Source organism: Coloeus monedula (genome assembly GCF_965178545.1).
Source record: "Coloeus monedula genome assembly, chromosome: 9".
Taxonomy (NCBI): domain Eukaryota; kingdom Metazoa; phylum Chordata; class Aves; order Passeriformes; family Corvidae; genus Coloeus; species Coloeus monedula.
The window spans coordinates 26,045,718-26,059,136 of record NC_138789.1 but is presented as its reverse complement, the minus strand read 5'-3'; the positions used below and the strand labels follow the sequence as shown (position 1 = coordinate 26,059,136).

Below are 13,419 nucleotides of genomic sequence, written 5' to 3'. Positions count from 1 at the left end.
AAAGGGGGTAATTTTAGCTTGCCTGGAAAGTGGCAATAACATTTTGTCTGTATTTATTTCCAAAGCAAAATATCATAAATTGAATAGCAGAATTAACATTAAAGGGGAGCAGCTGTCTGCATTTGGTGCAATGAGAGCAGAATAAGGAAAAGTACAGAAAATCTAAAACTGTCTTGCTTTAAATGTTCCTCCTTATGTCTCAGTTGATTCATGATTGATTTATTTTTTTAAAACTTTTACAGGGTTTATGGAACACTAAAGTATGTGCTATAATAAGTATGAACCTCTTAAAGTATGCTTTAGTATATTCTGTAATTCTATTTAAAACTTAAAATTTTATTGTGCAGTCTTTTATTTACTTATTTATGGTGAATTGCTTTTATCCCTGTACAGATAAGGAATAGTCCTGAAACAGCAGTCTCTGTTGGAGAAGAGAAAGAGACCCCAGCTGCAACTGTTACTAAAAAAGTGAGTTTGTTCAAGTTTGGGGGAGGAAAAAGTAGGTTAAAAAAACCCCTGGCTAAACTGTTTCAGGCTTGCATGATGGTCATATAACAGTATAAGAATAATTGTCTCTTCTTACTGGTTTTATTTAGTGTGATGTCTTGAAAACATTTCGTCTCATGTAGCAGGCAGGTTGTTGAAAAATATTTTGGATCTCCATTGATGAATTATATAGAATTCCAGCTGTCTCTTTGCTTTAAGCTTTAAGAAACTACTGAATGGTAACAGGAGATGTTATAAGTGCTTTCCATCCTTGCAAGTCTTAAAAATTTAATACGTTTCTCCATGTCTGCATTGCCCAGGAAGATCCATTTGATGCTGAATCTCATCCGTTGCCTGATCTAGTTTCTGAAGCCAGCTTAGAGTTCTTCCAGTCTGACCCTTTTGTTGGCAGTAAGTAATCATTTGTGTCTAAGTGCAGATTTGCAGAAACGGGTCTTGTGTGAGCACGTCAGACTCATCTGCACCTTGAGACTGCTCTTCATAGAATAAATCTGAAGATGTGTGAGTGACAGGAGTGTGGAGCCAATAGCATTACAAAAATAGAACTGATAGAAATGAGAGTTCCGGGATGTTTCTCCTTCCTTGATCTGGACTTCCTAATGAGTTCTGAAAATTGCTCCTTTCCCTCACTGCTCTTCCTGACCATGTCTCTTACCCAGCCCCTCCCTGCCCCTGCCCTGGTGGCATTTTGGCTGTAAATGTGTGGGCATACTTGTGATACATGTGGTGTCACTAATCTGATTTACAGCCCCAATCCACAAACAGGTCAGTGGAGGGTTCTCTGGGTTGTGCTGTGGGGAGGGTGTGAGTGGTTCAGAATGAATGGCTGTGGCCTACTTCTGGTGAGTTTGGCTCTCAGAACAAGGTAATGTGGAACTGCACCATCTGTTCATCTTGTGGAAGTGCTGGGCTTTATTTTAAGAACTTGCCATTGACGAATGGTGTTGCTCTGCTCTTATGTTTTATGGATGGAATGATCTGCCTATATGGAGCCAGTTGGGGAAGGGGAGTTAATTTGAGTTAACTGCTGAAGCAGATGTTTTCAGCCACATTAATATGATTTAACATGCTTTCAGATCAACATGGCCTGATCAATTTAGCTTGTATTGCTTTGAAAGGAAAATAACCTAAATTTCTTTCAGATCACTTGGCTTCTGAAAGAATGTCAGTGCAGATTCAATTTAGAACAGCTTGGATGTTTCTGTGTAGATCCTGCTTGATTTTTGTTTATATTGAAGTGGTCTTACAGCACTTGACAGTGCCTTTCTTTCAGAAGAGAAAAGGTCTGTCTGTTAAGAGCCAAACTTTAGGGCTTTGAGCACTCAGTATATTCAGGGGTAGATACCTACATCTAAGAGACAGAGTATCTGTCTCTCAGATTTACATGAGGAAGTAGAAATGACTTGGTATCATGCATCCAGTACTGAAGTAAACACTTAGGAGCTATCATCCACAGTGTCTGTGACAATTAAACAAATCTGGGACTCGTCTCAGTAGCTGGCCTGCATTACTGCAGTGGTAATACTGCATAATGTGGGTGTTTGTGGACAACAGCCAATGGAAATGCAGCTTGGAGATGGCTGCTTTTGTGTGTGTTTCATGATGGTAATAAGTTGCTTAATGAATATTTGCTTTTCTTTTGAACAGATGATCCCTTCAAAGATGACCCTTTTGGAAAAATTGGTAAGTAACTTTATAACTTTTAATGTGCTCGTTTTTCTAAATGGTTCTTGCTAGTGGGGAGAAGTGTCACCACTTTTAGAGGAGAAAAGTAAGTGGAAATGCCACAAAAAGTCATTATAGGATATATGTGGCATTAGCATCTGGCCACTTGTGTTACGGCTTTTCAGAGAAGTCCATTGCCAGTGAACTTTGCTTTTGTTGGAAGTTCCTTGGTTGGAATTTAAGTATGTGAAGGTGGTGAACAGAAGGCCTCAAACTCTTGGTGCCTGTTTTATATGCAAGGTAGTAGGACTGTGCTCTTTTAAAGGCTCTTAACTTACCAACTTCCTTTAGAATCAAGTATTGAAAAGGTGGGAAGTCTCTGTTTAGACTGACTGTATAGGCAATGTCATTGCATTGTTTGCTTGGTCCTGAATGGAGTTACTGGTGGCAAAAAACCTAAATAACCAGTGGGAAAGCAATAGTAAGATACTGCCAAATAAGAAACATCAATTGGGCTTGGGGGAGTGCAGGAGAGGAGGGCAGGAGAGATCTTAGAAACAATAAGTTCTGTAAAATGCTCCATTTTTAGGAGACTTGGTTAAAGAACCTATATGCTGAGATGATTCTGGAACTACTGTTTCCTGAAGTGCAGAAAATGTTGGCTTGTCTGATGTTTTGAACCAAAGAATACAAATTATTCACAGGTGAATTTCGTGCTATAAAAGGTCCTTGGCCTTAAACATGTCACTTTGTAGCACTATGAAAAAAGCGATATATTGTTCAGTTTTTAGGATATGAGCTAAGTAAAGCAAGCAGAAATGTTAAGGACATTTACTTTTTAGATCCCTTTGGTGGTGATCCCTTCAAAGGCTCAGACCCTTTTGCAGCTGACTCTTTCTTCAAACAATCCTCCACCGACCCTTTTGTGACTGCTGGCGCTGATCCATTTAGCTCTACAGACAACAGTAATAGTACCACAGTAAGTTTGGTGTCACACCTATTACTGCTTTGTATGTGTGATTTGGACAAAATAACCTATTTTTCACATTTAGACATGCTTTAAAGAATTGATATTCAGAAATCATATAAAGGTTATGTCTGATCCCCTGGCTCTGTCTTGTCTTTTTTGTGTCCTATTTTCTAGAAATAGTCACAGATGAAATAGAAGTAAAAACAAAAACATTTTAAAATAATTTCATTGTGGATCTTCATTGCTCCACAGCTAAGAGCATTTGACAGTGATGACTTAAGCTCTGTCCTTATTTAACAATAATGACTTAAGCTCTATTAGTTGGTGGAACTTAGTTAGTTGAAAGAAACGCAGGATAAACCTCACCAAGTTTAGTTGAGACACTTGATTTTTGCCTCCACACTCTATAGCATCAAGAAGTATGTGCTCTTTCTTATCTGAAATCTGATGTGGTGTATGGGGTTTCCCCTCAGAAAAGTCAAATTGTTCTGTAGGTGTATGTTTAGGTTTTATTGTGTTTTGGGGCTTTTTAAATAAGAATCATCAAAGCTCTCTCATAATGTGGAGATTCCTACTTAATGTACCTCTTTCAAATGTACTTCAGCGTAACTTTTAGTTGCTCACATTATAAACAAGCAGTTATTGAATAGTCTTGAGCCTTTAATAAGGTAGAGTTGGGCATAAAGCCCTCTCTGGTGTACACTAGAACTTGTTGAATGTGTAATATTTAAAGCTGATAGACAAAAGACAATTTAAGCAGTTGTAATTCTTCATGTCATTAAGTTTGTCTCCATTCTTTTGCCATCTTGTTTCCTTTTCAGTGCTGTTTCTGTTCATGCCTCACTTCCAGCTTTGTGTGTGCATAGAATCTGCATAGACATATATGTCTCAAAGATACATGTGGATTAAGAAGCAAGTTAAATGGCTGTAGGGTGTGCCTGAGGTGCACCCACAGCAGCCAAGAGAGTGAGAAACCACTGCACCTGACAGTAGTGGTCCTGCCCATCCCCATGGTGTGCACGTTGTGCAGATCTCAGGGTCATATTACACACCACAGTCTACACCTCCAGCCTTAAAAATTAGGTTTTTACAATCTCTAATACTTGGCACAGTATCCTTTTCAAAGTCTTGATGTTCTAATATAACCAATTCTTGGTCTTATTACAGTCCAAAGGAAGGAAAAAAAAAAGGGAGGCCAGAGCTGTGGTGTGGGATTAGCAGTGGATTCTTGAGATCTGTACTTCTGAAATTATGCTTTCATCCTAAATGCTTTACCACACATCTCTGGAGTGTTGGAATCTTGTAGTTATAGTTTCATGAAGATAGCTCTGCTTGTAGAAATCTGAGACCAAAATGAGTGGTAGATACTCTTGACTGTTGCATTAGCTATTACCAAGTATGTTGCACATGTTGTACCTTTTTTCCATCCTTCCAAAGTATTAATCAAAACAGAGAGGAGGAGTTTCTATTGACAGACTTGTTTACTGATGCTGATAAAAGCTATTTCCAGAATGTGTTATCTTAAAACTTCTAAACTAAAATAAATCGTTACTGTATTCTTAGATTGAAGAATCTTTTAAGCTGAAAAACAAATTTCCCTCCAAAGGAATTTTTTATTTTAGACAGAGATATCAAAGAAGAATGACCCTTTTGCTCCTGGTGGAACCACTGTTACTACATCAAATGATCTAGGTAAAAGTAGATTATACATATCAAGTTTCTTGAGTTTTATTTTTATTTGCTTTTCCTTGCTTTAATTTCTAGTTTTTTAACTGAATTCACAACAGAGCATTTTAGGGATTTCCCATGTTTTCTGAATTTTCCTATAAAGTGTGACATAAGGTGCCTGTTTCCAGGGGTGAATTTTATAAACCAAAACTGACTCTTTATCTGTAGTGTGTATCACTGAAGATTGATTCCACAAGAACTGTTCCTCTGCTTTACCTAAAACTGGGACAATATCCTGATCTAAGCGTTTGGACTATTTGAATTGTTGGTACTGCTTCCCATTAGAGTTGTTTTCTGAGATATCATGTTACTTTCTAAGTAACATCAGGATAGCTCTGCACTACAAGAGTAAATGTGGAATAGAGTAACTACTTCATTGAGATTTTTTACTGCTCAAGTTTGCTCCTTCTGTGACCCTCTCTCATGTGAGGGCTAAATATGTTCTTAACTCCTGTTTTCCTAAACTGCACTGACAAGTGATAATCCAAAACAGGAATCCATGTGTAATTTTGTATTGTAAACCTGTTCATTTTAATTGTAGGGGGAAAATGGTGGTTTTTAGAGATGCAGAAGTGAGTATGGCACTTCTTGCTCTACAGTAGAGTAGCAGTTTTCACAAATTTAGGCACATGAGAATGAAAGGGTACTGTTGAATTAGACTGGGATGATATGAGGTTCAGATACTTGATTCCACAAGTGGGTCTGCAGTCAGAAAAGAGCTCTGGTTCATGTTCATATATATACACATAAATATATATATGTCTGTATATGTATATTTATGGGTGTATGCACACAAAAGAACACCTCTGTGTGTATACATACATGTATCTCAGTAGAACATTTCCAATAGTATGCTTATTTGATATTTTCAGTGGAATTTAACTTTTTTTAATGTAGGAAAACATAATATCAGTATTTCTTTTGAATTACTTCCTGTTCAGGAGATTTATTATTCTTAATTGGAAGTTGACACTTAAGAGTTTTTGAAAAAGCTACTTAAAACTTGAAGTGCTCACCTCATAAAATACTTCACTTGAATTAGTTTATGTTGCAAAATATGTAATAGTTGCTCCTTTGTAGTGGGATTTTTCTTTTCAGTCTTTCATATTTAACTTTTAATCTTATTCTTTGCTTGATTTGTATTTAGCTACAGACCCCTTTGCCTCCCTATTTGGAAGCGAATCCTTTGAAGGTGGCTTTGCTGACTTCAGCACTCTGTCAAAGGTAACATGAAGCTGCTGCTACTCACAGAAAATGCATGAAACTGCAGTGACAAGACAGAGCTTACTCAGCTTCATTACAGTTTTGCCACTACTAAACATTTATAATGGCTGACTTGCGTGAAAAAGAGGTCTTGATAGCAGATTGTCCTGCGATTCTGTGAAGAATGCAATCTTTTCAGCTTCATAAGTATTTTCTCTCTATTTCCAGTGATACTATAATTTACTTATTTATTTTTAAATTTGCTGTGTTTAGCAGCAAAAGTATTACTTTTCCTGTTTAACTGCTTTCAACTTTATAGTGCTGTAACAGTAGCCATTCCTGATTTTTCTTTCTGTTCAATCTTCTGTAGTATGTGGATATGTGTAAAAACAAACAAAAGTCTTTTCTTTAGTCTTAGTCCAAACTTTCAGTTCTGATTTAATACTGTATTATTGAAGAGAATGTCTAGTAGCACTGCACTGAAAATGTGTGTGTTGCTGTTTTCTTTGTTGAAGGCCAACAATGAGGATCCCTTTAGCTCTTCCACGTCAGGCTCTGTCAGCAATGTCACCATAACTAAAAACTTATTTGAGGAACCACCTGCTAAAAATGAGGATGTTCCTCCTGCACTGCCCCCTAAGACAGGAACTCCCACCAGGCCCTGTCCACCACCACCTGGTAAGAGCTGACACTGGTAACAATCAGCTGCTTCGTGTTGGCAGAGAGACAGTAATTATGAGGGGAGGGCGAAGGGTCTGAATTTAAAATGAATGAGCAAGATGTGGAACAAGTCCGTTCCTGATCTCTTGGTCTTTTCCTCAGAGTTAAGTTTGGCATGGTGTTTGGGATCATAGTTTGAAGAGACAAAGGATTTAGAAAACAGGAGAAAAGACTTACTAGAAATGTGTGCAAGAACACAGCATAGCTGCAAATTAAATGGTTACTAATGTGATACGCTGTGAATCTTGAATTAAATTATGCTTAAAGCGAGAATTTAGTGTGTTTTATACATTGCAGACACAAATGCAAAATGAATTAAATAGGGTTAAATGACTGGCTCAGGTTTTCAGGTTAACTTTTTCTAGGTGGCCTTGCCAGAGCTTTGTAGCAGTAACAGTAACAAACCTAAGTTCCCTGGGCTGTTTTCTCCTCAGTGGCAGAGGAGTCCTGAGGGATGCTCCATGGCACAAACCACTCTGCTTTCCAGGAAAAGCTATGATTAGCATGGATAACAACACCTTCTTGTGGTTGCAACAAGACCATGTTACAACAGACTCCTCACTCTCATTTTTTTTGCAAACATAGGAAAATATATTTCTAGTATTCCTTTAAAATTTTCTGTCCTCTGTTTCGTTGTCTTTATGAACTCTACTGCATCATTTTTTTCACTGTTATGCTATATGGGTGAGTCTTAAGGTGTTTTGAAAAACTCTGGCATGAAACTTAAACATGTATTCATCTTTTCCTCAAATGAATGGAAACACAATAGATACAGGAATGCTCATGCTGAAGTTTAAACTCAGCTGTTTAATTTCTAATGTTGGTGTGAGATCTGGTTCATGCTAATGCCTTGCAAGTAATAATTTCCATTGTAAATAACATTGAAACAGCTGACATGGCAAGTGATGGTATTGGAATGTTTGGTGTTGGTCCTTATTTAAACATAAAAAAGATTTCTGACTTGATTGTGTGGGAGTGGCTGTGACATGGTGCACTTTTGGAATACAAGCTTCTAGGGGTGAAACAGCAGCATCCTTAGCAACAGATGACTTGAAAAAAATAGGCTGATTTGATATGCATGGTTAAAAATGTGGTTATCTTGATAACCATTCCCATTTAATTATTTTCCTAATGGAAATAAAATTTGAGGTACTTAAATGTAATTATTTTTAATGACTCCCTTGGTCTGATTTGAAACAATAGAATGCTTTTTCAAAGAAAAATCCAACAATCTTTCTTTTAATTCTTCTCTCTATTGGAAAATGTGTAGAGGGGCTGTTGCCTCTGAATTTGTTGCCTCTCTACTGATAAGCACCCTCATTTCTTGATTTTCAGGAAGATTTGGTGATTGTGTATTTTATATTCTTAAAATTATTAACCCTTCCCATGCAAAAATAAAATTCCCTGGATGTTATTTGGAGCTGCTTCTCCCATATATTTTAAGAAATAGGCAAGCATTGTTTTCAAGTAACAGAATTGTGGAATCATAGAATGGTTTGGGTTAGAAGGGATCTTAAAGATCATTCAGTTCAACCCCCTGCCATGGGCAGGGACACCTTCCACTAGAGCAGGTTGCTCAAAGTCCCATCCAACCTGGCCTTGAACACTTCCCAGGGATGGGGCAGCCACAATATTGTCATCAGTGATACACAGATAGAACATCATCAGTGAGAGAGATGGAAGGGTTATCTGGGAAGTGTCTAAGTAAATCATATGTTCCCAAGGGGATGGGAACAGATTCTCCAAATCTCTAAATCATGGCCAGATGAGAATCTCTTTTGCTCTTACAAAATAATTTTTAGACTAGTTTTCAGTAGTGATATGTGAAGTAATAAGCACTTTGGTTCAGTTCCACAGTTTTAATCTGAAATGGAAACAGAAGCAAGTTTTAAAATACAGCCACTGCAAGTGTGGAACCACTTGCAGAACCTGGTAGTAGAATTCAAAATACTGCACTGAAAACTCTTGTGTAAACAGTAACGTACAAAGGGAATGGTGGGATGAAATTCAGCTCAACTGTTCCTGAAAGTATTTGGGTTAATGTCCTCAAAGGTGTTGAAAGGTGGCTGGGGTTAAGCTGAAAAAAACCCAACAAGATAAGTGGTTGTTTGTCCCTAATTCTGTTTATTTGCAACTACTTTGGCAAGTGTTAACAAAACAGCTAAGCCTGTGATTGTCTGTTATCATACTCCTTGTTCTAAACTGCAGAAATTCCTGGTCTTAGCGTAGTGAGAGGACATGGTGTTTTGAACACTTACAAGTGTAATGTATTTCTGGTCTCTGAGTAAAAACTGTGTTAACTTGATTCAAACAAATAATAAAAGAGCCTTGCTGAAATTATCAAAGGCAGTTGATAACCAGAAAACAATACTGTGCCGACAGAATAGGTGCTCAAAACTGTTAGCAATTCTCTTTCCAAAATAGTTCATTAATATATAACTGTGTTCCTGACTCATTAACATACATGTGTTCCTTTTTACCTGATTACCCTTTCAGAAAGTGTGGGCTGCACCCTCATTTTTTCAATTGGCAACCCTTCCTCTGAAGCTACAGCTCCACTAGTTTGTGGGAAGAGGTTGTGTTCAAAGTAGCTTTTGAATGGGGTTTTTTTTTTTAACTAGTTTTGGCATGTTATTACCTGCTATCTTAAATTCATTTTAAATTCATTTTAATCTAAGGGAAAAGACCTATCAATCAAATAGACTCTTCAGATTCCTTTAAACCGAGCGATCCATTTCAGCCTTTCCCCACCCCAGACATTCCCAAAGAACAAGAAGCAGATCTATTCTCTGATCCATTTGCTCCCACCAGCATCAGTAAAGAGGCTGACCCCAACAATTTTGCAAACTTCAGTACTGTGAGTAAAACACTTTTTACATTTGTTTCAGTATAACGGCAGCTTTGAAATGTTCACACTGAAGTCTTCAGTCTAATTTAAATTATTAAAACATATCCCGTGTATGAAAGGGATATTGCTTCCACTCAAAACAGTGTTTACATTTGCAGCTGAGGCTGTCCTAAACCAAAATGCTGCAAAATGCTGTAGTTAACGTTTAAATTGCATTGGGTTTATGCCTTTTTTCGTGGAGGCCTCCTAGCTTTTAGAAAAGAGGATTTCAGAAATATCTATGTCCTAGGGATTATCCATTTTATCAATGTGTGCAGCAAATTGAAATTATAAATCTATAACGAGCACACTGTTAACTATTCAATTAAAAATAAACCAAAATGTGGTTTTAATTTAACTGTCACTGAACTGTTTGGTCATAGTTTTAATGTACTAAAATATTGATAAACAGCCTCATAACAGTGTATGTTAATGAAATATAATTTGATGAGTTTTGAATGGTTAGTGAATTCCAGACTTATGCACAATGAAGTAAAAAGTAGTAAGTGTCTCTTTATAACCAGAATTCATTTCATAGAAGTCGTGGTGTCCAAGCAGTAGAAGCAAATCTAAAGGTTTGTGCATGCCTATATATTATTTTTTCTTTTGAGCTTTTGCAAGTAGAAGTTTTGAAAGGCATCAATCTCACTCTCAAGCCTGATACCTGTTAAATGCAATTTGCATTTACAGTATCTTGTCCATACTGCTCTTTTTCTGTTCAGGCCTAATAAACTACGTGCTTGATTGAGGTAAACTAAGGACTGTCAGGCTCTCAAAGTAGACTTGCACTGGTTGGTGTGTCTTGTAGCATGGTAACTTCTGAAATGTGGTTATCCATCTGTGGTAGTAGTTAGGGGGTCTGAGAAGCCAGCTTGGAGGAGTGGCAAAAATGTTTATTATCTTTATGAAGGAAAAAGTATTCTTTTCCAGCTGCAATTACTGAAAGTACTGAGTGCACTATGGAGAAAACTCAGGTGTTTCTGCTTTTATTTCCCAAAGCAGCAGCTCAAAGCAGAGACCTGGAGTCTCTAACCTCTAACCCTTTCAGCTAATGCTGGGACATCCGTGAGGACTGGGACTTCACCTACCTCTTAATTTTTCTGCATGTTTACTAGAAAGAAACTTTAGCATAATCTTTTGTATTTTATTTAAGATAATACCCTTAACTGTTTCTGATTCATAATCATTGTGCCAGAGGTATTTAGTTCACTGTCAGTTCTCATCAATATACATGGTAATAATCTGTTCCTTTTCCCCCTCTCATATCATGCTGACCTTTCTCTGTATTACTACCAGCCTTCTAACTCTACAGCTACCTTATTATTTTGCTGCTTCTTGGCAATATTTTTCATCTACACATTCAGAAACAGTTCACAGCTAAATTTTTGCAGTCATTGTCACTTGGAAAAGTCATCCCTAATGAAAGCAGGGTAAATCAGGATGGCCTACAGTGTCAATAGGAGTGTGCTTTGCAAAGTGTTCTCCTGATTTATTCAGATTTTCTTGTATAGAGTGTTTTTTATCCAAAATAAAATATATTTGAATTATAGCACTTTCTGCTCAGTAATGTTTTTGAAACTTAATACTGAAATTTGAAACATGGCATATTTCATTAAAATACATCAGTTTGATGGCTTCAGTGCACTTCTTAGTAGTTAAATCTTAGATGAAGCCAATCTTAGTCTATTACAACTACAAAACAAGTAATATTTGAAGACTAGAATATGTGCAATTGTTGAAAAACTAATTCTCCCTTAAACTGAGCATTTGGACAGTAAAAATTATCATTGTATTATTAATCTGGTTTATTTTGTCTTTTTGAAATGCAGTATTCTACTGAGGAAGACATGATTGAATGGGCTAAGAGAGAAAGTGAGAGAGAAGAGAAAGAAAGATTGGCAAGACTAAAACAGCAAGAGCAAGAAGACTTGGAACTGGCTATTGCACTCAGTAAATCTGAAATATCAGAAGCATGAAGTTTAGAATAAGATTTTATCTTATGTAAACTGTTATGTCCCTTTTCCTGAGTACCTAACCTATTTAAATGTTAATCATAAAATGCATATATACAAGAAACTATGAAAGGTTTTAAATTTCTGAAAGTGATGTGAATGTTTCTGCTAAATTCAATCCTTTTGGTTATTGTTTGAATAACTGTTAAGTTTAGCATTCAGTTTCTCTCAAGTTTTCAGGAGAACAAAGTACTTTTCCCAGCTGAAAGCAAATCAGTTTAAAATGCAAATGGAGAGATTGGGGTTTGACTGTAATCTATCAGCAGTTGGTAATTGAGCATAAAGTGAACACAGCAATTATTCTGTCATGGCGGACTGTCTCCCATCAAGCAGTTAGTCACTGGAAACCTTTTATCCTTCTAAAGAGGTTTTAGTAATGCCAGAGTTGTGGAGTGCTTTCTTCTACATGTATGCGTATAGATTTTTTTTCTCCTCGTTGAAGATTTTATGTTGGATTTAACATAATCCTCATGGAGTCTCCATCAGAAAGAGTGTGTCTTGCTGAAACCTTTATTGCTTTTCTTGCATGGTCATAGGTTTTAAGACAGACCTGTTATTTTGTTTTATAAAGCAATTAAGCTGAAGATTCATGTGCATTTGCTGTTGGCTAAGGTGACTGTCAAATTGTGAGACCCCACTGCTATTTGAGCCACTTTTGCCTGTGAAATATGCAGCTGAACTGGCAAGTTAATAAGTTCCATTTGAAATAGGATTGAGAATAGAAAGAAAAAACAGGTAGTCTGATTTCTATTTTTTTTTAACCACAGTTGTTTTCTGTATATGTAATTTATTGAATGCCAACTGATAGTTGCACCTTAAACTGAATGATTTCTGAATGGTCACTGAGTCAGAGTAGGATTGATAGAATGTTAATGAAAATAACTTAATGAAAATAACTTATTGTTCATTTTAAAAGAATTCTATTTGGAAAATCAGTTTCATTAAAATAATTCCAAAAAGAATAATCTTATGCCCTATCTAAGAAAAATGGATGGCAGCAGCATAAACATCTACAAGGGGTTTTTTTCTTGCACTTTTAACCTGTGGTATTTCTTTTGAGAAATTGAAGTGTTTCAACACACAGCACTGGGGCAAAGGGGGAGAACTCAGCCATGCTTCAGTATATTTAAGCTCTTCCCATTACCTGTCAATGCTGCTGTTGCATGAGTTTGAGGGTTTTCAATTTTTCAGGAAAAAAAAAAAAGAGTAACCTGACTGGGATGGTTTTTCTTTTGCACTGGGAGATGAGCATTTAAACACCTGCTCAAAAAAAGTAACTTAAAATTTTGCAAGTATTAAATAGTTATAACTTATCTTATACATCTTTGTAATGAGTGTACACTAATCTTGCAAATCATATGCTTAACTGGATTACATAGTTTCTTATCTTTTGTTAAAAATGTATACTCAGTGGACCAACACAATATTATATGTATATATTATATATATATTCCTGCTTTCCTTTATGGAATTTAAAGTTTTGAGTCATTTGATGTTACATTTCATGTTACTGACTCTGACTATAGGACTTTTACTCAGACTACCAACAAACCACTGCTGTGAGCTAAATGGCATTACTTTATGAAGTTTTAACTGTTTGGTTTGGTTTTTTTTAAACAACTTGTTCAGGTGGGATTAGCCTCTATTTATAGACTTCCCTTTTGTTTAAAAATTCTAACAATAGCCTGTAATTATGAAGAAATAAAGTTTAAGTACATAAATGTGAA

General features: G+C 36.4%; 1 protein-coding gene across 2 annotated transcripts in view; it reads left to right on the top strand.

Annotated features, from left to right (window-relative positions):
- Window positions 1-13,419, top strand: part of EPS15 (epidermal growth factor receptor pathway substrate 15) — a 47,792-nt gene extending 34,373 nt beyond the window's left edge. The window contains exons 17-25 of one of the 2 annotated variants that reach the window (XM_082287381.1): window positions 394-468; window positions 807-897; window positions 2,155-2,190; window positions 3,015-3,151; window positions 4,765-4,834; window positions 6,018-6,094; window positions 6,589-6,751; window positions 9,472-9,650; window positions 11,510-13,419. In XM_082287381.1, coding sequence (XP_082143507.1) covers window positions 394-468; window positions 807-897; window positions 2,155-2,190; window positions 3,015-3,151; window positions 4,765-4,834; window positions 6,018-6,094; window positions 6,589-6,751; window positions 9,472-9,650; window positions 11,510-11,656 — 975 coding nt within the window. In that variant the 3' untranslated portion in view covers window positions 11,657-13,419. The remainder of the gene's footprint in view (window positions 1-393; window positions 469-806; window positions 898-2,154; window positions 2,191-3,014; window positions 3,152-4,764; window positions 4,835-6,017; window positions 6,095-6,588; window positions 6,752-9,471; window positions 9,651-11,509) is intronic. The other variant, XM_082287382.1, reaches the window with a different exon arrangement.